The sequence below is a fragment of the Capsicum annuum genome, chromosome 8, assembly GCF_002878395.1.
Source record: "Capsicum annuum cultivar UCD-10X-F1 chromosome 8, UCD10Xv1.1, whole genome shotgun sequence".
NCBI lineage: Eukaryota > Viridiplantae > Streptophyta > Magnoliopsida > Solanales > Solanaceae > Capsicum > Capsicum annuum.
The window spans coordinates 58,952,327-58,979,803 of NC_061118.1; the positions used below are offsets into that span (position 1 = coordinate 58,952,327).

The 27,477-nt window shown below is 36.0% G+C and overlaps 1 protein-coding gene across 1 annotated transcript; it reads right to left on the bottom strand.

Moving 5' to 3' along the window:
• Window positions 1-455: 455 nt before the first annotated feature.
• Window positions 456-22,937, bottom strand: LOC124886596. Its single transcript, XM_047395431.1, has 3 exons — window positions 22,275-22,937; window positions 4,737-4,869; window positions 456-646 (listed from the first exon to the last, which is right to left on the bottom strand). The coding sequence occupies exons 1-3, from the start codon at window positions 22,935-22,937 to the stop codon at window positions 456-458; spliced, it is 987 nt and encodes a 328-aa protein (XP_047251387.1).
• Between the last annotated feature and the right edge of the window lie 4,540 nt (window positions 22,938-27,477).

The window sequence follows — 27,477 nt, forward strand, 5'->3', positions numbered from 1 at the left end:
TTCACTATGATGATATGTGAATGGTATACAAGCTGTAAATCAAGTGTACAACACACCACAAGTCTGGGAATGGATCAACGGAAGAACAAGACACAACTTGACAAAAAATGGAGACTTTGGATGTCACCAGCTTTTGTAGGACCTTGGAAAGGGAAGTGGCGCGTGTTCTATGCATATGAAACTCCATAAGGGACTAAAAACTTTGTGACCTCAGTCCGAATTCTCAACTAATGATAATCAGACCTTAAATCTATTTTGGAAAACACGGCTGCGTGCTAAAGTTGGTTGAACAAATCACTAATGTGAAGCATATGACAATACTTCTTCACAATTACCTTGTTAAGTTATCTATAATCAATACACATTCGTATCGAACCATCTTTTTTCTTTATAAGCAAAATAGGAACTCCCCATGAGGACACACTCAGTCTAATTAAACCCTTAACAAGAAGATCTTAGAGAAGAGAGTTCAACTCCTTAAGCTCAGCAGGAGCCATACAGTAAGGTTCCATAAAAATAGGTCGGGTGCCAGGATCAAGGTCAACAACAAACTCAATCTCACAGTCAGGTGGCATACCAGGTAGATCGGTAGGAAACATATTGGGAAGCTCACAAACAATAGGAATATAGTCAAGAAACGAACTCCCTATATGAGTATCACATACATAAGCGAGATAAGACTCAAAACCCCTCAATATAAGCCTTCTAGAACAAACATAAGAAATAATCCCTATCGGTTTGCAGCTAACAGCTCCCTACCACATGATTAGGGGTACGTCATGGCTAAGGTAACGATCTTAGCAAAGCTATCCATGACCACATATTATTTGATAAACAGTCCATGCCCAGAATCACATCGAAATCCAGCATATCAAAATAAGTATCAATATCACTAACTGTCATAACAAATGATCTGAATACTTGATCCACTACTAAAGAATTACCCACGAGAGTAGATACGCACAATGGCACATATAATAAATCACTAGTTATGTCCAACAATTGTGCATAATAAGTAGATATATTAGAATAAGTGGGTCCTGAATCAAACTAAGCAAGAGATGATTTATGGCACACTAAAATTGTACCTGTCATAACAACATCAAAAGACTCGGCCTCGAGTCTAGCAGGTACTACATACAAATGACAACACCTGCTACCTAGCTGGGCACCTAACAGACCTCCTGTCCTACCTGTATGAGTACCACCTAGAGCACCTTAGTAACCACCCCAACGACCTAGCGTACCCCCTCTACTTGAGGGATAAACTACCCTAATAAGTGTAGCACCCTAGGCTAAAACAACCATCGTCGTATGACTAGGGAAATATTTAGAGAGATGACCAGGAAGCCTACAAGTAAATCAAGAATCACGAGTAGAACCAGAACTTACAGATATGGCCGAATCGGAGAAACTACCATATCTAGCACTGCCTACAGATGAACCTCTCAAAGACTGATCATCACCCTTACCAGGGCGACTACCAGTACCACACTAACCTCCATGTATGGTCTAAAGAGTTGTCTGGACTTGTCTACTAGTTTGACTCTGAGGCTAAGAAGATAGACGCGGAGGATGCCTAATAAAAGAAGTACAACCTCTAAATCAGGAACAACCACGGCTCCCACCAAATCTTCCCTGATAATTGGGCCTCTTATCACGACCCTTACAATGAATGTCCTCCACCACTCTAGTATGATCAGAAACCTCAGCAAAAGTCCTACCCGTAACAACCAAACTTTGAGTAGCCATCCAAATAGGAAGTCTCAATCATCTCACAAAGCAGCGCAGTCTCTCATACTAAATATCCAAAATAGAAATTGCATTCCTATTCAACTCATAAAAATGAGCCTTATACTCAACAACTATCATAGAACTCTACTCTAATATAGAGAAATAATCTCTCAATACATCCCTAAGACTGTACGGCATATACTTCTTCAAGAATATCTCGAAGAACTGAGTCTATGAAAGGAGAAAAGATCCAACTGTCCTCGAACTCATAAAACCTCTCCACCAGTGTTGAGTAGACAAATTAAATTAAAATATGATGTAATCCATACCACGAGTATCAACAAGGCCTAATCTATGAAGCCTAACCTAATAATCAGTTAGAAACTCAAAAGCATCCTCTCCAAAAGCACTAGAAAATCAAGGTAGAGTAAACCCCAAAAACCTACCCTGCGTCATCTACTACTCAGTAGACATGGTAGGATGGGTCAAAACTGGTTGAGCAACTGTCGGTAGAACAACTACTGGCATAGGAGGAACCTCAACTCTAAGAGATATAGTTGTAGGCTATACTTTTTCCCTAGTACTCTGTGAACCATCAATAATACCCAACTTATGAACTAAAGCATCTTTAAGCAAAAAAGAGGTAATGAAGCCTGTTAAGGCTTGGGCTGGTCCCTGGCCCACCACTAGCTATAGTGGAGGAATCTCTGGAGTGGATGTAGGAATGGGGTTTTGGGTAGGCCTATCCTGATCCCTAATTGGGGACGCATCTCGATGATATCCTTGAATAGGGCAGAGATCTCTAGGCTGGGTCTCAGGATCCTCATCACACATAGTTGCACCATGAGTCCTAGGCATCTACAAAAGTATAAAGTCAAGAAAATATCCTATAAATTGATTCAGACTCTTAGCTCGATATGAGTGAAAGAAGTGAAGGACTCCTAAGAATGTCCCATAGCCACCAAAAGATAAGAAATAGACGTCACTGTTCCCATCTGTTAGACTCTATTAGACCATTTCTCTTGTACCAATAATTCTGGTGAAATGTAGGCTCTAATACTAATTTATCACGTCCTAATTTTTGAGTCGTGATGGCACCTACTAAAACCCACCAGTAGGTATACCAATAATGTAACCTGGAGATAAGACCATGGGTTACCTTTGTAGAAATGTCCAACATGGACCCAATAGACAAACTTAATATAAGCTACAATATTCCACATAAATGAAGACAACCAATGTACAGATACAAATTCCTGTGATCTAGCAGTATTAGTACAAGAGCATCTAAGTTCGACAATAGGTGTTACAACTCAATGTCTAATTAGTCATAAATAGTCTTATACATTCATCTCAAATACAAAAGACAAAAATAATAATATAGGGGAAACAAGCGACTCAAACTCCAAGAGCTCACCAAGTGTTCAGAAGATTAACACAACACAATCTCAACTCAGTGGCGGCAACTAGTAATTGGGTCTGCATCAAAAGGTACAAAAGTGTAGTATGAGTACGAAAACACAGGCACTTAGTAGGAATCATCGTTCAACTAAGCTAAATTATGATATAAAGATGATATAAAGTAAGACAGTATTTATAAGTCAAGGTACAGAATTAAACCTGAATCTTCTCCAATATTACTGTATAAAAATAACTAATTAACTAGAACAATGGTGCAATAGCTCATATCAACACATACCACAATCGTCATATGAATGAGCAATTAATTCAGAATCATAAGAAACATAAATGAAATAACAATCACATAAATACTAAGTTCAACACGTATACTACCCTTGGATCATAAAGTAAACAAACTCACTATAGCTTCCTATACCACTGAGAAGTACACCTAAAAACAACATAAAGGAAAAGAACTCATCATGGCATCCCATACCTCTGAAGAGTGCATCAATAGATAAATCATCAATGTATCAAGGTACATATATATAACAAACTCAAAATTACCCACGATTTCCATATTTCCCATCTCTAGACCATTCACCAAGATCTATAAACATCCTTGATCATCGTAATTGAAATGATATATTCCAAAGTAATCATAACCGTAATCAAAAAGTCATTTAGATATCTAGGATGTCAATACACTATACGTAGTCCTTATTAACTAACCAAGACTCATCATTAAGCTACTAGTTTGCTAGTCATCATAAGGTCACCAATCATAAGCTTAAGCTATTACTTAATATCTTTCTTCAAGAAATAGCAACTAATTATTATTCACTTTTTAGCCAGCATTTACATATAGTAAAGACGCACAAATAAACCATAGTCATCATTTAGACAAAGTTCATCACTAGCCATCATAGGTGAACTAGTCCTCACATAGGAAGGAAACTACATATTATCAATACTATTATCTACTATTTAACCGATACTCTTTACTAGTTGGTACCATGAGTCTCTAAGTCAACTTTTAGGCCACCAACGACATTACATACTAGGCATCAATATCACTAGTATACAACAATGTTAAGTCCATTATCATCAGAAGCCATTTACAACCCCGATAATTAGTTACCACCTTTTGACTAAACAAGGTACACCAACTAATATTTTAGGCTTCTAGCCCTCAATTAATAACACCACGTTATATAATACTTAGTTATCACATAATCTATTTTATTAGGCGACATTCCATAATCTAACCATTTATGCAAGTCAATACATCCACTAGGTTCTTCCTTAGTTCTATACATGGTTACACTTACAAATTAGTCTTAACTCAATATTTGGCATATTCTACTTGTACTCAATTAGAATTAGCAATAGCCACATCACTTAAACAAGTGATTAATGAAAGAGAATTACAGACTACTTCCCATGAAAAAGTTATATCCTTAATGCGCATACAAGCATAATTATACAAGGGCATAGACAAACATATATATTTATCATTATATATGCCTACTATACATAGAATCACCATAACATCAACATATATCCTCTGGATTCACTAGGCATCATCATAATATTTATACCTCTTTTTGATTCATCGGGCATCATCATAATATCATTGCCTCTTTCGTAGTCATCGGGCATCATAGTAGAATTAATATATTCTCTAGCCTTGACAGGAACCAACATAACATCAATATCTCTTCTTGATTTATTCTGCATCACAATAACATAATTACACCATTCAAATTCACTGTGTATCATAATAGCATTAATATATCCTTCGGCCTTATCAACCAGCAAAATAACATCAATATATCCTCTAGCCTTGCTGAGCATCAACATAGAATCAATATATCCTCCAAGGAATAATATAGGCATATATGTATACAGGAAATTCAATATCAAATACGAGTCCCACAATAATAGAGTTTAAGAAAGTAAGGAAAGGGTTAATATGGTACCTCACAAACTATCATCAATATTTTATGATGGTAAGTACATAAACGTGCATATTCATATGGTAGGAACACTCAACAAATTACCGGCTTGAAATGATTATTAACATAGTCAATCATAAGTCATGGTCATACTTTATAGGATCTCCCTTACTAGGCACTAGTCATAATACTAGCAAAAATGGGGTTCCTTGACACAAACCTAAGTTTAGTCCTTAGACTTGAGCACAATATGAGTAATGGCATAATTTAAGATTCACAAAATAAACTAGCCTAAACTAAGTAATAGCATAGCCATAGGTTCAATTTACAAGACTTTCCAATGCTAACCAAGTAAAATAATAAGATATTCAATCATGAATGCACATGATTTCCAACATTAGCATCAAGAACAACCCACTTACCCAGTCTATCCACCATGTTACCAAAGCATATTCAAAGTGTTTATCAAATAACTTGGTCAGTAATGAAGTTATGTAGTTTAGTTTAAGGCAGGTCAAGTTCCGCTTCTAATATCCCAAATTATCTTCTTCTGGTCTAACTTATATCCAGAATTAAACTAAGTTCTCTAAGACATATCTCAAGGGTTTGTCAATCCACACTAGTTCTATAGGACAATTCATCCTTAAGTTTTATCTTAAGTCCTCCGATCACCTAAAGTCAATTTACAACTTTACAGGCTAGGCCAACATACTAATAAGGTGATTGAACAAAGTCACTCTCATCTAACTAAAGTATTCTCATGCAATTCATGAGACAACAAGTCCAACCAGCCAAGGTTCTAGGCTAAGGGTCAAATATCACACTTAACAAGTTGGATAGTCTAAATATCTCAGTTAATCCCAAGAATTTCTATTTACCATTTCAATATCTAAGACCCCTTCTCCCCACAATCATATCAAGATATCACAATTATAATACAATAACGCTCAATCTAACTATAAGTAAGCCTAACCTACCTTGAGTACCAAATAGCTCACAAACCAACAATCTTTGCTTTCTCTTTCCTTGAAGCTTCTTCTACGAGCCAAGCTATTAACAACATAATCTATACATTCTTGCAAGTATAACAACACCCATATTGCACCATTGTGCTATGGGTCTAAACTGACACTAAAAACCTCCAAGTAGATCCCACGTATAGAAAAATAAATTTTTGAGACCAACCCATTGTTCAAATACCATTAGGGAGTTATAACCCTAAAAAATTAAGCAAAACAATCATATTTGGGGTTAAGATAAAGCCTCAAGCGATTTGGGGTTTTAGGTATAGAAAATAAGAACACTAAAACTTGAAGTAATATTACCTTGTATTCATAGAAAACAATGATTACCAAAGCTATTCAAGATCCCAATTAACCCACAAGACTCACTTTAAGGATTTTACACTCTATTAGGGTTTTAGAGATCAATACGGAGGAACTAATGACCAAATTCTCGATTAATACAACATTTAAATAGGACTTGCCTAAGCCTCGAGAAGCTTAATCATGCACACACTCTAGGATGCGATCGCGACTCATGCATTCACACTTATCCACCGTGATCGTAGTATCTCTTTCTATGACAGGCAATAGCTGAAGCTTGGAATTTGGTTCTGAGCTTTAGCCAATGCCTCGGGATACATACGGAGTTTTATACATGCAAATGAGATCTACAACCATATGGAATTTGACATTCCAAAAGCACTAGAAAAGTCAGATTTTGCATTCATGGTTGTTTTACAAAAGTTTTCACTCGGTGGCCAATGGGAACCAAAAAAGATGTCAAAAAGGAAAAATGGTTTGAAAAAACAAACAGGTTGTTAAGTAATCAAACTATCGATTCTAGTAAGTCATAAATGACTTTGGGCAGCCATGGAGAAGCTCTATTAGCAGAAATAAGTGGGAACATGAGAAATGACCTGAAGGGTCATTACAAATAGTTCTAAGGTAAAGGTCTTTCCCTAATACAACACCTAACTCAACCATAATGACTAAGGCACTTCCATCAATGTAAGAAACTAGGGTCAACTCACCCACAATATGAGTGACAAGGCAAAGGTCTTTCCCTAATACCACACCTAACTCAACCGTAGTGACTAAGGCACTTCCATCAATATAAGCAACCAGGGTCAACTCACCCACAATATGAGTGACAAGGCACTCCTATCTAGCTACAGCAATAAGAGCATCCTAATGTTAACCATGAGACATAAAGTCAAATTCACCAAGATTCTAGCATATAAGCCAAATAATCAAATCTATGAGTTCAAGAGTCCCAAATGATTCAACTAAACCCAAGTCTTACCTTTCAATATTCCAACTCCTAAAATCCTATTCCAATCTAACAAGATATCATAATTATACTATAACATAGCTCAATGTAACAAGGAACAAGCCTAACCTACCTTAAATCCAAAGAAAGATTGCGAACCGCTAAACCTTCACTTTTCCCTTCTTAGAAGATTTTCTCGGTGTAAATCTATCAAAAACACAATCTACACATTATTACGAGAACATTGATACCCATATTGCACCATAGTGCTTCGAGTCCTAAAATGATACCAAAAACCCCAAGTGAATCCAACTAATCAAAAATAAGTTTTCAAGGTCAACCCAATGTTCATACACCATCAAGGAAACATAACCATCAAGAAAAAGGTGAAGACTAAGCTTTAGGGCTAAATCAAGCCCTCAAGCTATTAGGGGTGTTAGTCAGGAATTCAAGAAATTCAAGCATGACTAGAAGTATTCATACCTTAAATACGATGTCAATCATGAAAATAAATGTTAACTAAGCTCCAAAGATACTTCCAAGATACTCATAATACTCAATTTAAGTTTATCACACCATTTTTGGGTTTTTTGGTCTTAAGGAAGAGTGTAAAGTGCCCATACCGCGGCCTACAGGGCCTTTATATTACATTTTAGGCAAAGAGATTCTGCTATCACACGCCGTAGAATAGAATCACCATTGTGTGATCACTATGGCCTTTTCCGCAATTTCCATAATATGATCATGCTTATCCTTGTGCAATCTCCATTGCAACAAAAACTTGGAAATTTTTCCAAGTTTCAAATGACACCTCGAGTCTCATATGAAATTTGATGTATACAAATAAAATATGTAACAATGCTAAATTCAATGTTTTAAATATGTTGGTAAAGTTAGATTTTCCATCATAGGTAGTTTTGACCAAATATGGGTCCTATACCCAAACTTTTAATTTTCCAACTTTCTGACCAATAGGTTGAATTGAGCTCGGATGCGTTGGGACCCAAACCAAAGGTATACCTAGCCTAAAATTTATATTGTGGAGCTATAGCCATAGTCAAAATTTACATCCAAGATTGTTTTGCTAAATTTTTTCTTGGTGGATATTTGGAACTAGCAAAGACTACTATATAGGGAATTGACTCTAAAACCAAATGAGCTACCTTGTAACCAAGCTATAAGTTCTAGAAAGTCATAAACTTTGGGCAGCTATGGAAAAGCTCTAATAGAAAACATAATCAAAAATATGGAAAATGATCTAGAGGGTCATTATACCTACGGTTCGTAGGTGCCACCTACCGCCCATAGGTGGCCTAGTAAGTGGCCACCGACCTTGATTTTTGTTTATTATTTGGGAATAGTTTCCTAGGGTTTCCTTATACTCTATATATACCCTTTTTATTTTTTTAGTTATCTTAAGTACTCTTGATACTTAAAAATATATATTTGATTCTGAGATCCGATTTTGATCTTAGGATTCCTTTGTTCTTAATTTTGGTTGATAATTCAGTCGAAGACTTTGGGTTTTATTCATTGATCATTGTGATATTTTTAATGCTTTTAATTATAAATTCCATTCATCGTTTACCCATAATGAGAAGCTAAATCCCTTAGCTAGGGTTGTGGAAACCCTAGTAGACCAACAAAGTAGGAAAGTTCTAAATTATTCTAAATAGATATTCTTGCATGTATTATGGTTAGCTTCATTTTAATAGATTTCTTAGCGGTTGAAAACATCAGGATCTCTCTTAGTATGTCAGTACTTACTTCATAAGAAGAGTAGGGATTAGGAAAAGATAATCATAACAATAATTTGAACATTAATTATCTATCCAGGCTAATTAACATTATCTACTTAAGACCGTTACCATTCATCTAACAACTTAAGACTCAAAAGGTAATAATTAATTGAGATCTACGATAAGGTTTAGTAATGAAACACCCTAATACTCAAAAGGTAAAGGGTAAAATCTGTCAATGAGTCCACAAGACAGTTGATGGTACATAACTTGTCAGATTCTACATGCAAGATAGCTGGATAGTCAAACAAAACACGATAAACCTACTGCGTTGAGGAGCAGTGGGAACACAATCCTAGTGTTTGTCTACAATTGATTACTACTAAAGTTAGTTCTATTGTTGTTGATTATTCGCGACTACAAACCCCCCATTTACTTTCTACACTACCTGTTAATTCCAGTAAATAGTAGATATAATTCCATGTATTCCCTTGGGATTCAACCCCAAACTTTATGGGTTAATATATTTTGCTTCAATCGTTTTAGTCTTGATTTGAGGCGTAGCATTGGGCGACATAAAAGTTTAGCCCCATTTCAAAGAAATAAGGTGTTGAGTCATTGATTGAAGTTGCTGAAGTTCTTGGGTTTTTGTTTTCTATTTTTAGTTGGGTGTACGTGTGTGTATGTCTAACACCAGGAGTTAAGTCATTCTCTTACTCCCACCAAATTCTAACCTGGAGAGAATCTTACAGCCTAATCATATAATGATAAAACAAGTACATATAGTCCATCTTGAAGTTGTTTTGGATGATCCTAATGCCATATCTCTACCTCCTTTAGAAGGAGTTTAGGACATTGTTGATCAGCAGCTAGAGTAGTTGTTAGCAGATGCAACTGCTAACTAGAGAACAAAATTTGAGGCCCGTCATATAGCTCAGGAGGCTGAGCTAGTGAGGCAAAGACCAAAGTTGATCATCGAGCAACACTTAATGGTAAAAGAGAAAGAGTTTGAGGTGATCAAGATCAAGTCATCCAAACGTACCAAAACCTATAGCCATATGATAATGAAAAGGATATGGGATATGTTGAGTCAGTTGAGACAAGAGCCATCATTTCTCCCACTCTCGAATTTAAAAAATATGTTTGCAAGTTTGGCTATAGATGACACAAATATGTATCTTGCTAATTTTATTGGGATCTAAACTTGTTATACTATAATGAGGTAGATTAGTAGTCACTCAAGCTGAGGTTGTTCCCTTTTTCATTGACTGTAAAAGCTTCATTATGGTTTAGGGAACTTCATAGAGGATCAATTACTCCAATTAAAAAATAAGATATATAACTTCAGGTAGTTACATTTTGAGTCAATATATGAGGGTTGGTTATGGTTTAAGATAAAGTTAAGTGTGGAACCCAATCATTGCATTTTAGGGATGAACTTTCTTAAAATATTTTATACAGCCTCAAAGATCAGTTCTAGAGCCATGATATATACAATCACTAGAGGATATTTCATGTATTTATATTGGGAAGTAGTATCTGATATTCTATACTAGATCTCTCTCACCAATATTGGAGACATAGAGAAGAGTGATAGAATTATGCTATTAGGGATTTCGATAGAAATAGAGTAGTGATAATTCTATAGCACAAGATATTTTGTAGCTTAGAACTGACATTGTGTTACTGATGAAGTAGTTCATAATAGTGAATTCTAAGAAGGTAAATACAGTAGGTTCATAGGGTGCAATCTCTAGATCATATGTGTATGACTTGAAAAGGAGGATAAGTATCTTTATCAATAATTGGTAGGTTTTTGAGCCGAGGGACAAGAAAACCAAGGTCGAAACTATTATGAAGATAGATACAGAGATTATAGTATAGAGTGTGATGGTGACTAGAGAAAAATAGATAACTAAAAGGAGAAGGATGACATATATGTTCTTCCTGGCAGCTATGATACTGAATCAAGGATGGAGATGATATTTTCCAAGCTTGTTAAGGTTTAGAAAAGTTAGGAAACTTTCCTTAAGAAGAATAGGGAAGATATCTCAAGATTGACTTAACTGATGGAATCACATGCAACTGTGATAAAATAGTTAGAACAATAATTAGGGCAGATATTTATAACTTTGAATCAGAAGTAGCAGGTACCCTTTCAATCAACATAGTTTAGAATCCCACAAACATCAATCATTTTCTAGACATCACCACAAGAAATAGAGCTACTATTGTTGATCTCTCTATGCCTACAATTGAGGAGTTTAGGAATATTAATATTGTAATTATTTAAACATTGAGTTAGAGTCTAAAAAGTCAACAAGTATTGATTGTGATTTTTTGAATAATAACAGTAAGGAAAGGGTTGATGAGCCCAATGATAATATGCACTATTGTAGTGAAATTATTTCCATATCCTTAGTAGAGAACAAAGATAACAATGGAGCGTTCACTGCTCTATGTTCTATTGGGCCCTTAACCGCCAGATATGATTTGTGTGACTTGGGGGACAACATCAATTTAATGCCCCTAGTTGTATACAAGGTTTTGGGCATGGGGGCACTAAAACCTACATCCATGAAGTTGTTGATGACCAACCTATCTGTAAAGAAACCTATGGGTATTTTCTGTGATGTACAAGTAAGATGGCATCCTTTATGTTCCCAACTGACTTTATGATTCTTGACTATAAGGTAGACTTTCAAGCCCCTATTATATTATGTAGACATTTCCTAGCCATGGGTAGGGCACTGGTTTATATATAATTGTGGCAGATGATGTTTAGATGAAATGATAAGCAAGTGATTTTTGATATGTATTAGTCAGTGGAGCAGCCAACTGATATGTAAGTTGTGTCCGTGATAGATACTATTAAAGATGATGTAGAGGTTTTGCCCATTAAAGAGAGACTTAGGGTCAAGGCGATAGCAACGATAATCATAAATTTGGATAGTGATGGTATCGAATAATATAAGAAGGTGGTTAACATATTGCACGGTAAAGGTTCTCATAATTATGCCCTAAAAAGATGGACCTTAATTTCAAGAATAAAACCACGCCTTCTACAAAACCATCCATTGAGGAGCCACAAGTTTTGTAATTGAAGACTCTCCCATCTCACTTACAGTATGCATTCTTGGGGGATAACAATACCTTACCAGTGATTATTGTTATAAATTTTGTAAGGTTAGAGGTTAAATCATTGATATTAGTGTTGCAGAGGTTCAAAAAAGCAAGTAGATGGACCATAACAGATATCATGAGAATTCCACAAGGTATTTGTACTCACAAGATAAAGCTTGAGCCAAAAGTGTATTCCCAATATTGAATATTAGCGTAAATTGAATCCTCATATACAAGAGGTTGTGTTTATGAACTAGTTAGATGCTTGAGTGGTTTACCTCATTGCTGATAGCAAATTGGTTAGCCAGTTAAATGTGTGCCAAAGAAGGGTGGAATCATAGTAGTTTCTAATGAGAATAATGAACTTGTGCCCTTGAGACCGGTAATTAGTTAGAGAGTTTGCATAAATTATATGAAGTGAATAGTTAGTCCCTGAAGGACCACTTCCCTATGCCTTTCATGGATTAGATGCTTGATAGAGTAGCAGGTCGGGGTTTGAATTGTATACTTAATAGGTACTCAGGATACAATTAGATTGTTATTTCTCTTGAGGACCAAGAAAAGATGAATTGAACTTACCCTTATTGGAGTTTTGCATTCAAGAGGATGCAATTCCGATTATGCAATGGTACTACCACCTTTCAATGATGTATGATGTTTATATTTTCTAACAAGGTGGAGGACAAAATTAAGGTCTTCATGGATGATTTTTTGGTAGTTGGGGATGATTGTTTAGCCAATCTGGCAAACAAACTGCAGTTATATGAAGAGTGCAACATGATGTTGAATTAGGAGAAATTCCATTTTGTGGTCAAGGAAGATATTGTTCTCCGGCATAAGATGTCAAAATAGGGTATTGAGGTGGACAAAGAAAATATTAAGGTAATTAAAAAGGTGTCGCCACTAGTCTCAGTTAAAGGTATACAGAGTTTTTTGGGCTATGCAGGCTTTTATTGGAGGTTTATCAAGGACTTATCTAAAATTTCAAATCCACTATGAAAGCTTTTATAGAAAGAGATGAAATTTGTATTTGATGATACCTGTCTTAAAGCCTTCAAGTACCTTTAGGAGCGGTTGATTTCAACTCATATCATTAAGTCCCATGATTGGACTGCACTATTTGAGGTCATATATGATGTGAATGGAGTTACCTTAGGTGTTTTCCTAGTCTAAAGGAGAGTGAATATCCTTTATCTAATTGATTATTTCAAGCAAAACGTTAAACCTCACACAAAAAACTATACAATTACTGAGCAGGAGTTGCTTGCGGTTGGTTTTGCCTTTGAAAAGTTTTGATCCTATTTGATTGGGACCAAAGTCATAATCTACACAGATCATGTGGCTTTGAGTTACCTAAAGTGGAAAAAAGATGCAAAACCAAGGTTGATACATTTGGTCCCTTTGATTCAAGAATTTGACTTTGAGGTCAAAGACTCGAAGGGCTTAGGAAACAAGAGCACTTGTCTAGCCTTGAGGAGAAGAAATGCAGAAATTATGGTATGAGCTTGACATTTATGATACTTTTCCAAATGATTAGGTCTTGGTAGAATACAACACATAATTCTCTGGTTTGCTTATTTTTCCAACTATTTGGCAAGTGATCTTATCCTAGAAGACCGATTTTTCCAACAACGCAAGAGATTTATGATTGAGGTGAGGAAGTTCTTTTAGGATGAGACATATCTTTTTAGAGTTTATGAAGATTTTGTTATTAGAATATGTATCCCTGAGGTTGATATTATAAGCATTCTTGAAGCTTGTCATTCATCACCTATTGGAGATTATCAAAGTGGTACCCACACAACCCAAAAAATTCTACAGTGTGGATTTTATAGGCCTATGATTTATAAGGATGCTCATGATTTTTCACAAGCCTATGTCTAATGTCAGCTTCAAGGAAATATTTCATGATGCCATGAGCTCCCCGTGACAACTATCTTAGAGCTGGAGTTGTTTGATAGATGGGGAATTGATTTCATGCATCCGTTAATAAGCTCCTATGGCATGAAGTATATTTGGTAGTAGTTGACTATATTTTAAAATGAGTGGAGGCAGTTGTGCGTCCAAATAATAAAGTTAGAAGTGTCACCATATTGTTGAAGAAAAAACTTTTTTCTTAATTTGGCACTCCACGAAAAATTATTAGTGATGGTTGGTCTCACTTTTGCAATAGTCTATTTAAGGCCCTACTTGATAAATATGGCTTAAGGCATAAGGTGACAACACCTTATCATTCTCAGACAAGTGGTCAAGTTGAGGTCTCTAATAATATCAAGTCCATATTGGTGAAGACTGTGAATGCCAACAAAACTGACTGGTCTAGGAAGTTGGATGATGCATTGTGGTCCTAACAAATAACTTATAAGACTCCCATAGGTGCCTCCCCATATCAGCTCGTATACATAAAGGCATGCCACATGCCGGTCAAACTCAAGCATAAGGTACTATGGGCATTGAAAAGGCTAAATTTTGAGTGGTGTGATACAACAAAGTCGATATTGAGAAAGGTCAATAAGTTGGATGAGTTTTAGCTTTGAATTGATGAGAGTTCATCCATATACAAATAAAGAATGAAATTGTATCATAATAAGAAAATCAAGAAATGAATATTTGGGATAAGTAATTTTTTTTTGTTATATAATTCATGACTTTGCTTATTCCTTAGAAAGCTGAAGTTTAGGCAGTATGAGTCATTCACCATGGTTTGGATACTCCCATATGGTGCTATAGAATTATAGTGTGATGGTGAATCCCCATTCAAGGTGAATGGGCAGTGGGCGAATCACTATATGGGAAATATTGAGGAAGTGAAAGTATGTGTTGATGTGGACCTCAGTGAAGTTTGAGTAGCCAAGGTCTCTAAGTCGTACCATGATGGTAAATCAGGAATTGCTTAGGAGGAGACCAAAGGTAACTTTTTTTGTATCATGAAATGACCACCTAGTGTGCCCCAAGTATGTCCTCTTTACCTTGTTTTAAATTATTTACATGCACTAGGGATAGTGGATAGTCTTTTAGTAGGGGCTGGGGCATCCAAAACTATTGCGAGTTTTAGTTTACATGCTTTTTTTTTTATGTCAGCGTGGTTTGGTTTTAGAAATGGAATGTCTAGGTTAATTTTTGTGTCGTATTATGTTTTGTTTTGTACTGTGTTGTGTTTTTTGTAATTAGGAAACTTTTGAGTATCTAGGGCAGTTGACTTGTTTTTGTTGATTTTTTAGAAAAATGATACGCCTCTAAAAATTTGTTCTAAAACTATGTGATAAGTATATATATGTGACCATTGTGGATCTTGTTATGGCATTAAGATTAAGGACATGATAATCATTGCTAACAAAAGGCATGAAACATATAGGTAGTATCTTGTGATGTGTCCCTGTGTCATTTGTGTGTGAGATACTACTTAGTTTTATTTGCATGTTAAATTCAGAACTTGCCTAGGTTGTAGGATAGTAAGATAGGAAAGGATCATCGGTTGTTTTTTATATTAGTCCATTTTTATCCTAAATAACCTTCCTTGTGTGAATAAGTATCCTTTGATCCTAATTTTTTAGCCTTATAGCCTATTTTTCTTGTTACACATTTCACCTTCCCATTTATGTTATAATGAGCCTATTTTTGCCCTAGTCCTCCTTGGACATTGTGCACCTCAACTCAGGCAAATTGCCTATATTGAGGGTGGCTATCATAGGGGTGCGTAATGTAAAGTGGGTATAAAGAAGGGTAAAATAAGAGAAAACTAAAGTAGGATTGGGTGAGTTAGAAAAAAAAGGAAAAAGAAAAAAAAAAAAAAGAAACCACACCCATCTTGAATGTAGAATGAAAAAATAAAAAGGGAGAAATAAGGGCGGAATTAAAATAAAATTGGTTGACAAGTGGAACCCAAATTAAGTGTAGTGCCTAGGAGGCTTAGTCACTAAATATAACCATATGTACCATACCATCCCCCAAGCCTGGATTACAAGCCGATAAAGTCCTATAGTGATCCTAACTTAACCATATGAAAACTATGATAAAGAAAAAAGGGCAAGCCATAGTATTTGATGCACATTGGTGGAACTTCTCTTGTAAGTGTGAATGTCTCTTAACTGTCTCTGTACTGACATCCATGATTTCATATGAGTTATTGGGACTTCTTTATTATAAGGGAACAAGGGCTGCACTGCTAGCTATTTACTTGTTTGGGTAGTGCAACTTGTATATATGCATAAGTGTTAGTTGCTAATGGAATGTCATATCTTGATTCCATTGTGTCATATTGTTGTGCTTCATGTATACACTGAGCTGGGTTTTAATTGTTGAAAAAGGAGGGCTAATATTCTTAAGCTTAAAATGATGATTGACTGTCATACGTAGTGTAGAGTTCTCCTAGTAAAGCACGTTGTTTATTTTCTGTTGTGTTGCCTGAGGACATGTCAATTTTCTAAGTTGAGGGCGTTGATATGCTATGGATTAATATGACTTTTGATGCTTAAAATGATGAAATTATGAAAGTTTTTTAGGTCTTTTTGTTAGTTATGATATGTTTTGTGTTATGGTTTGCGGGAAATCAGGTTTTGAGACTATTCTGGAGAAAAAAGAGTGAAAGTGAAGTTTTAGACCACTGAAGTAGGAACCTACAGCCTGTAGGTACTACTTATGGGTCATAGGTTCTAGAGTATATGACAGAAAGTAAAGTCCAGAGGCTCAGAAGTTGAGAAAAGGAGACTCTCTCATTTACGGAGGACACCTACGGTCCTTAGGTGACATAGTAGGTTGCAGAAGGGCAAAGTCTAGAGAAGGATGCAGAAGATTTTAGGCTAGGGCCACCTACAGTTCGTAGGTGCTACCTTTAATCGTATATAACCAGTAAGTGGCCACCGACCTTGATTTTCCCCTTTTGTTTAGAAATAGTTTCCTAAGGTTTCCTAGTACTCTATATATAGAATTTTTACATTTTTTAAGTTAGTTTACAAACTCTTGATATGTACAAACATATATTTAATTTTGAGATCATTTTGATCTTGGGATTACTTTGTTCTTAATTATGGTTGATAATTCAGTTGAAGACTTTAGGTTTTATTCGCTGTTCATTATGATATTGTTAAATGCTTTCAATTGTGAATTCCATTGATTGTTTCAAAAAATTGAGCAACTAAAGCCCTTAGATAAACTGGTGGGAACCATGACAAATTAAGAAGTAGGGGAAGTGCTAAGTTGTTCTAAACTGGTATTCTTGCATATATTTTGGTTAGCATCAGTTTAATAGATTTCTTAGAAGTTGAATACATTAGGATTTGGCCTATTATATCACTCCTTACTTCACAAAAGGAGTAGGGATTAGGAAAAGATAATCATAATTGTAATTTGAAGATTAATTGTCAATCTAGTTTAATTAGTATAATCTACTTACGACAGTTATCTTTTGTCTAATAACTTGAGACTCAAAAGGTAATTGTAAACTAGGATCTAGGATAACGGTTAGTAATGTGACACCATGAGACTCAAAGGTAAAGGGTGAAATATGTCAATGAGTCTAAAAGACAGTTGATGGTACATAACTTATCAAATTGTGCATGCAATATATCGGGTTGGTTCAACAAAGAACGATAAACCTACTGAGTTTAGAAGCCATGGAGAACATAGTCTTAGTGTTCATCTCCGATTTATTCCAATTAAAGTTGTGTTCTATTGTTGTTGACTTTTTAGGAATACAAACCCCCAATTTATTTTCTAGACTGCCCATTTATTCTAGAAAAGGAGAGATACAATTTCACATATTCCCTTGGGATTCGACACCAACCTTTTTGGGTTACTATATTTTGTTTCGACCGCTTTAGTCTCGATTTGAGGCATAGATTTGGGCAACATTAAGAAGCACCGAATAATACTTAATGATGTAGCTTCCATTCCTATGGTAAACTTTTAGTATTGAAATATGAAATGTCGGATGGACTCCCAACAACCCCGCCAGTAGAGCTAACTAATATGCAACTTGACAAATTTTATCAATAATTTTGAAGGGACCTATTTACTGAGAACTGAGCTTACCCTTCTTACAGAATCTCTTGACTCTCTTCACAGGAGACACCTTGAGCAAAACTTGCTCACCAACCTTGAATTACGTGCTCCTCATATTACAATTCACATACTCTTTTTGTCTACTTTTAGCAGGTAACAACTTGGATTTTATGAATCTTACCTTCTCTCGAGCATCCTTTACAAATTTGTTCCCAAAGACTTAACATTTCATTACTAAAACCATCCAATTGGTGACCTATACTTTCTTCCATAAAATGTCCCGAATAGTCCCACATCAATATTGGAGTGATAATTTTTGTTGTATGAAAAATCACATAATGGAAGAAACTAGTCCCAATGACCATCGAAATCCTTCGCACAAACCCTCAATATGTCCTCTAGTACCAGAATCATCCTATCTTACTGCCGATTAGTTTGAGGGTGAAAAGTTATGCTAAACATGAGCTTGGTGACCCACTCCTCATGTAACCTATCTCAAAACTTAGAAGTGTACTATGTATCTCTATCACAAATGATAGTAAGTGGAACCCCATAAAGTCTCACAAACTTCTTGATATAAAATTTAGCTATCTGTTGAGAGTTGTTGTCTACCCAAAATGATAAAAAGTGAGCTGACTTCATCAACTGATCTACTATAATACAAATGGAGTCATACCTCCCTAGATTCTTAGAAAGTCCCACTATAAAGTCCATAGCAATATGCTCCCACTTCCTCATGGGTAAAGGAATCCTTTAAAGTAACCCTACAGGCCTTTTGTGATTATATTTTTACCTGCTGAGAATTTCGACACTTGGACACACAATCCACTATGTCCCTCTTTATCCTGGGCCACCAATAAATCCATCTCAATTAATGATACATCTCACTTGTACCTGGATGAACAGAATAACATGAGCCATGTAACTCTATAAGTACATCATGAATCAAATCACCAACCTAAGGAACACATAATATTCCTAAAACCTCAACACCCCTCCCGTATTAGAAGTGGCGTCCACCACCTTTGCATTCACCACTTTATTCTGCAGTACATTGAACATCTTATCCTCTAATTTCTTGGCCTTAATCTGCTCTAATAATATTGACATTACCTTTACACTGGCCAACACAAACCCTTGTCTGAGCCAAATGATACTATATACTCATATAATATTTCTTCAACAATGCCATCCATCTCCATTGCGTTAGGTACAAATCCCTTTAAATAAACACATGTTATAGGCTACTATGATCTGTGAAGACCTCACACTTGACACCATAAAGATAGTGTCTTCAAATATTCAACACAAACATCACTGTTGCCAACTCTAAGTCATGGGTTGGGTAGTTCATTTCATTAGGATTCACCTACCTTGTAGCATAACCAATGAAATTCCTATCCTACATCAACACAACACCCAAACCTATAAGTGAGGCATCAAAAAACACTATAAGTTCCTTACCTTCAACTAGCAATGAAAGAATAGGTGTTGTAGTAAAGACTGTCTTAAGTTTTTTAAAGCTCACTTCACATTTGTCTGACCAAACAAATGACACTTCCTTCTAAGTCAACCTTGTCAAGTATATTTAATAGATGGAAAGTTCTTAAAAATCTACCGTAATATCTAGAAACACCCATAAAACTTGTTACCTCGATCACTAAACTAGGCAGATTCAGATTCTTTACTGTCTCAATCCTATATAGATCCAGCAACGTCCTTTTTTTAAAAACCACATACGCCAAGAAGGAAATAAAGCCAACCAAAATTCACACTTTGAATAATTAGCAAATAACCGCTTATTCCTTAGAATCTCTAAAACTATGCGAAGATGGCCTGCATGCACTTTCTTACTTTTAGAGTACATAAGAATATCATCAATAAATACAATAAAAAAAATAATCCAATAACAGCTTAACTATCCCATTTATTCAACTCATAAAGGATGCAGGTACATTAGTGAACATTAAAGACATCACCAAAAACTCATAATGGCCTTATCGAATTCCAAAACTTGTCTTTTGTATGTCCTCAGATCTAATTTTCAATCGATGATAACCCGACCAATAATCAATTTTTAAAAACTCTAAGAAACCCTATGACTAATTAATCAAGTTACTATACGAGGCAAGGGGTATTTTTTTTCTGATTGTAACCTTACTCAGCTGCCTATAATCTATGTTGAGTTTGGATGAATAAAACCTTTGTTGAGTTTTGAGCTCCCTCACTTCTATTAGAGCCATTCAATAAAGTAGAATACAAATAGGGTGAGGGTTCAACTCTATGTCAAAGTAGAAATTGATATCCCTTTCTAGAGGCATACTTGGTACGTCTAAAGAAAACACATAATGAAATTCTGAAACTATAAAAACTGACTCTATAGAAAAGGACATTACATCTACATCCTGAAGATGAGCTAAGAATGTTGAACACCCCTTTTCCACAAGCACGCTATACTAGAAATATGATATACAATATTTATTGGTTTGGCCTTATTCACTCCATAGCACTCTAATTCCTTCATACCAGTCATAGCTAGAATAACTTTTTTAGTATTATAGTTTAAAACAACATGATATGGAGATAACCAGTTCGTACCCAAAATTATATAGAAGTCCAACATATCCTAAACAACAAAGTCTACCAAAGTCTAAAAACCCATAAATAATATAAGAAAAGAACGATATACATGGGTACGGACAATGCCCAAGTGCACACGCAAGTGTACGTTATCTTATCAAGTAATATAGTGGCTTCAAGAAAGCCCAAGTATCGATCTCATAGGGACTTGTGTTCGCCGCCTATCTAATTTTACTCTTACTAATTGAGAAATAATAAATAAGAAGAAAGTTTGTAATTTTGTAATTTAAAAATAAAATAAATAATGTATAAAAAATAAAATTCTTGGGACAATCAATGGAAGAAAACCCAGGGTTAAAGCACTTTCAATAATCATACTATGTTTTTGAATTTCATTTGTCAACTTGCTTATCGTGGTTGTTGATTCATAGGGTTAATTGCATGATCATGGTTTTCCAACCTATAATCTTTTACCTAATATGGAAATTACAACCACATCATAGAGCGGGGATGTATTAATTCAATTAAGTTAATTAAAGCTATCATCCTACGTTTGAATCAAGTAAGGCATCTAAGTACATCTTTATCTTGTACGGTAGGTTTAATTCTTTATTTTATACAACAACAACAACAACAACAGGCCTAATGTATTCCCACAAAGTGAGGTCTGGGGAGGGTAAGATGTAGGCAGTCCATGCCACTACCTCTGAAGAAGTAGAGAGGTTATTTCCGATAAACCCCCAGCTAAGAATCTCAAATAATACACCAAGATCGTATTGGAACATGTAACAGGAAAGGTTGACATGCAGATATAAGAAATAATAGAAATAAATATCAGTGAAGTCCGAAATAAGAGAAATACGAGTAATACGAAATAAGAAATAAGAACTAGGACACCCACTTACCCACACCACCCAAACACACCTAGCTAAAGGCTCTTACTCAAAGACACAAGCCTGGGATTACAGCCCCGATTTGCACTCAGTCTACTAACACCTAGCCACAATCCATACACTCGACCTAACCTTCTACCCTAATTCGTGAACTCTACACCTTCCTGTCTAGGGTCATGTCCTCAATGAGCTGCAGCTACTCCACGTCATGTCTAATCACCTCCCTCTAGTATTTCTTTGGCCTACCTTTACTCCTCCTAAATCCATCTATGGCCAGCCTCTCACACATCTGAACTGGGGCATCCGTTCCCCTCCTCATCACATACCCAAACCATCTCAACCTTCTTTCTCGCATCTTATCCTCCACCAAAACCACTCCCACCTTCTCTCGAGTAGTCAGATTCCTAACTCTATCCCCTTTAATAAGTCCACACATCCATCGCAAAATTCTTATTTCTGCCACCTTCAGTCTTTAGATGTGGGAGTTCTTGACTGACCAACACTCCACTTCATACAGTATGGTCGAACGGACTGCCAGTCTGTAGAATTTTTCTTTAAGCTTAAGGGGCAACATTCTTATCACACAACACTCCCAAAGCGAGCTTCTCACGCAACATTCTTATCACTTTGTAAGCCTCCCTGTTCACCCGTTTCTCCTTTTTATCTTTACTCTCGATCATCTTAACATATGCCTCCTTCTTAGTCTTCACTTTTTTCTTAACTTCTTCATTCCACCACCAGTTCCCCTTATGTCGACCTATCTGACCCCTTGAGACACCTAACACCTCTCTAGCTGTCTCCTTGATGCAGTTGGCAGTCGTATCCCACATACCATCTATGTCCCCCCTACACTCCCATGGCCCCATTCCTGCCACCATCACCCTTATCTTCAGCGCACTGACTGGCGTCAAACTACCCCACTTGATTCTAGGTTGACCCTCTCTGACCCTACTCTTCCTGCTCTTTTTGATAAACAAGTCCATCACTAGAAGCCTGTGCTGAGTCGAAAGATGATCACTCGGAATGACTTTAAAGGTTTTACATAGAACTTTATCCCTCTTCCTAAGAAGCAGAAAGTCAATCTGAGTCTTGGCTAAAGCGCTTCGGAAGGTAATCAGATGATCCTCCTTCTTCAAAAAGCTCGAGTTCACAACTACCATCCCAAAAGCCCTCGCAAAGTCCAACAGGGCAACCCTCTCACCATTTCTATCGCCGAAACCAAAACCTCCATGCATATCATTATAACCTCCCAAACACGCCCCAATATGCCCATTGAAGTCCCCCAGTATAACAATCTTCTCCGAGCTAGGAACGTTTCTCACTACCTCGTCCAAAGCCTCCCAAAATCTCACCTTCACCACTTCATCCAAGCCTACCTGGGGTGCCTAAACACTACACACATGTAGTGTAAACCCCTGAACGACCAACTTAACCGTCATCAGGCTATTAGTGATCCTCTTAACCTCCACCACCTGCCCTCTAAGCTCCTCATCCACTAAGATGTCCACTCCATTTCGATGTCTGTCACTACCTGAGTACCACAGCTTGTACCCATCCACATCTCTAGCCTTAGACCCTACCCACTTAGTCTCCTGCACACACATAATATTAATCCTCTTCTTCTTGAGAATCTTCACCAACTCAATGGACTTACCCTGAAGGTTTCCAATATTCCAAGACCCTACCCTCAACCTATCACCTCTCGCCTCTTTCCTCCGTCTCCCACCCCTCATTGAACCAGCCCGAACACCTAGCCTTGAACCCACACCCATCTCTACCCTTCCCTCTCTACCACCTCCCAAAATAGGTCCCACCCCCAATCCCCTCAACCCCCTCGGACATGACCCTATTCCATTATCAACCCCCTCAGCTACTACTCAACAAACGAAACACAAACCAAAAAAACTAGCATCAAACAAAGCAACAGTAGTGAAAATATTATCAAAGCAACAGGCACATACCTGAAAACAACAGGAAATAGCAATATGATGAAACTATACTGTAAAGAGTAACTAAAATAATAGGTTCAAATGTTACCAAAGTTCTCCTGCTTTGCTAGTTGCGGAAAACTTGTTATCAAAAATATTGCCGGACTTGAGTCTTCAGAAAGATTCTGTCAGGGCCTCGTTAGAAAGTCACCGGTGCATCTTATTGTTGTTACCGGTAGCTGATCGCTGGTTGTCGTCATCACGCACTATTTTAAACCCATCTATGGCCGGAGCTGCAGCCTACGCCATCGCCAGAGTCGAAACAGCGGAAACCCTAGATTCACCGTCGATAGCTCTTCAAATATGAATTGAATATCAACAATATTGATGACAATTCTGGATCAAGAATCCATGATGATTTTTTCTCCTTTATATTTTTTACAAAATTTTTATTGGGGAAAAGGTCAAAAAGGTAGGAAGCTGAGTAGATTATTTGTTTTCTAATATTTTAATAAATAAATTAGTAATAACTATGAATTTATAGTTATGATATTCCCATAATGTGGGCCGTTAGATCTTGTGCAAGATCTATATAATTAAGAAAAAAATAAATGGAAGTACAATCAATTCTTTATTTTATAACAGAATAAAAACTCAAACTTTATTTATTCTTATGTTCTATCTCCCTATTTTCTCTCCCGAGATCAAAAGGTTGACAATATATGTATTCTAAGGGTCGCGATTCCTTAAAATAATTAAAACAAGAATAAACAAACAACCAAATATGATAAGCAAAAATTAATCAAAATTAATCCAAAATAATAGTAATCATACTGTTAGCTTTAACCCCGAAAGGAGGGTTTTAGCTACTAATATTCATAATCACGATCCAAATAATTGAATACATGATATGAAAAAATAAAAACTAAAAATAAAATTTAAACCTAATAAACCGTGTAGGATCTCCTCCGTATTTTGTACAAAACAGTGTACCAGCCGTCCAATTCGTGTCAAAAGTTGACCGTTTATATATATTCTCCAAAAGCTGTCCAAAGTTTTAACAAAATAACCCTTATGTTGCTGTCCAGCTCTACCCCACTTAATATTGTTCCCTTTTTCTTTTTGCACATAATAATAATATAATATTGAATCCCAAAAGGAGTGGAATTGAAAAACCACTAAAGCCATTGGTCCGCGTGACTTTTTAACTCAAAATAGGACACTGTCCTGTCCGTGTCGGTACTTTAAATTGACCAGGCATAATTTTAGCAACGCGATGCATCATTTAACACGTTGGAACATTGAGGCAACGCGTTGATTTCGCATCGTCTCCCTGGAATTTGCATTAAAAAATTTGGTTAAGTATGGAACATCCTATCTTTTGTCCATGTCTTTTGATGTGTATTTTCAATAAATTTTGATCCTTTTTATCATCAATATATCACCGTATTTACCATACAAAGCCTCCTACAATATTATACACCATATATCAAAAATCAAAACAACACAATATTCTTAACAACAAATCAAAACAGAAGATAAGATAAGGCAAATTCGCAATGATCTAGCACTTATTATTTCGAATCTTGGCTTAATCAAATTAAACTTTGCACATTAAAATCAAGTTATTCCACATAAAATTACACGTTTAAAATATTTGGAATAAATTAAACACATTATAATCCACCGAGACCAACTAGACGCGTACCTAGCTCAAGCTATTAAAACTAGTTTTCCGGGTTGAACTCTGAATTACTCAATTAAGCACAAACTTGTTTGAAAAATACTTTGGACATTGTAATTACATACTTGGACACTTAATTTCTTATTTATATCAATATGAACACGTTAAGCACCATATATGCTCTCAAAACAAGGCCAAAAAAAGTTAGAATAATGATATCGAAGTGTATAAAATCAGCTCAGATCATCTCCGCACACTTAAACTCTTGTTCGTCCTCGAACAACTCTTTACTCTAAGCATAAAAAACTGAGGTGACGCTACATTTCTACTAAAATAAAGACACTCAATCTAGTACTACAATGACTACACGGAATGCAAGTTTCTACACAAAGCACGTTATTTACACAATTGAAAGATCATGAACACTACTCCAAAACATCCTAGTCTCAAGAATTGACTCACCTAAGTGGAAAACTCATGCATATTTCTCAATCAAGAACATCATACAAATCACCCACATTCATCAAACATATACCCTCACAACAAGAGAGTTACCCATAATCATTCACAATAATGCAATTTATAACATAATGGGTACAAGAATCAAATTGCGATCACTCTCACAATGAATTCACAAGTTACACACAATTAACCATAGGCTTTCCCTTAGAGTAATCCTCTACTAATAGTCGAATGTAAAACTTAGGATCAATTAGGACTTTTTTTGGGTTGTAATGTAGGCTAAGGGATGGGTAGGAACTATTTGAAAATAGTGACTAACCTCTCTAAGTACTTTAATACATCACTTTTTACAATTAAAACCAATCTCCACAACCAAATTACATTATTTTTGTCTACCATCTCTTTTATTTTTGCTCCATCTCTTTTAAGCATTTTCACAAACACTTGGTGAACGCATAATTTACTACTACAAGAATTAATGTTTTTTCTTTTTTTTACAATTATGACAATATTTTTAGCATGAATTATATCACATCAATTGTAACGCCCCGAAATCTCATCCTGAGACGTCACACGGTGCTTAAGGCTACAAGTAGTCCTAAGCTAACCCTTTGAGCCTGTTACTAATCCCAACACTTACTTTAGGACAATTATATCAAAACAAGCATACTGTCATATCATATCTCAACTTGAATACCCAAAAAATACTGTCCGAATAGCAACATATTGAAAAGTCTCAAACATTACTGATAGTCTAGTCTGACAAAACCTCTACTACTCAAACTAGAGAGCCATTGGGACAGACCCCCAACTGACTCAAATTGATCTAAAAGTAATGCTCAAAACACTATGAAAGAGAAAAAGCTGCAGATATAGGTCCTCAAACCATGAGGACTCACGAAAGATAAAGATGTAGATGAGATGCTCACTGTCTCTACTGAGACTGAGCACTTGAACCTACTTTATGAGACAATATAGCACACAAACGTATATGTGTATTAGTACTTTGAGGATGTACTGAGTATATTGGGGTTTATGCAATGATTAAAAAAATAATATCATCAATCTTTATAGAAATCGTGCATGCTGATACAACTGACTCACATAGCTTCAATAACTCAAAAAATGTAAATCTCATCCATTATGAATAATGGGATGCATAGTATAAATCTCGTAAGTCAATATACTTATTTCTGAAATCTGTAGTTCTATTCCCTTATCATTGCAAGCCTTTTAACTTCATTTCTAAACCCTTGGGGAAACGTACTTTTAAAAGCTTGTCTTGATTAATAGAGAAAATAACTCATCTTGAGGGAAATACTTTAGGAACTGATTATTTACTTTCACTAGTAGGGAGGTTCTCTCAAGCGACATACACCATGCGAGCTACATGGAGTCCAACGTCTTGTCCTCCTAAGAAAGAAACTCACATTAAGGAGAGGCGTCATACTTTTACCAAGGAGTATAATCTCAACTCAGTGATCACTATCTCAGCCTCAGGCCCATAAATCTCAATCCTATAATAGCACATAGTTTTGGGTATGAAATCGTAGTAACTTACTCAACTCGGTGCTAAATACTACTCCTTTTGATTAACTACGCTCATTTCATGGAAATCCACATTAAAGCTCATATAAGGGTTTACTGGAAACCAGTTATGCATTTAATAGTATGAGAATAACTCTGAGATGTGGATATCAA

Excerpts from the sequence above, each read along its gene's own strand:
- LOC124886596 (XM_047395431.1), bottom strand. The coding sequence starts at position 22,937 with ATGCATGGAGGTTTTGGTTTCGGCGATAGAAATGGTGAGAGGGTTGCC. Across the intron at positions 4,870-22,274 it reads GAGTGTTGTGTGATAAGAAT|AATAAATCAAGAAGAGATAT; the intron begins GTTGCCCCTTAA and ends ATTGTGATGCAG. Across the intron at positions 647-4,736 it reads GCCCGATGAATCAAAAAGAG|GGAGTTCGTTTCTTGACTAT; the intron begins GTATAAATATTA and ends ATACTCATATAG.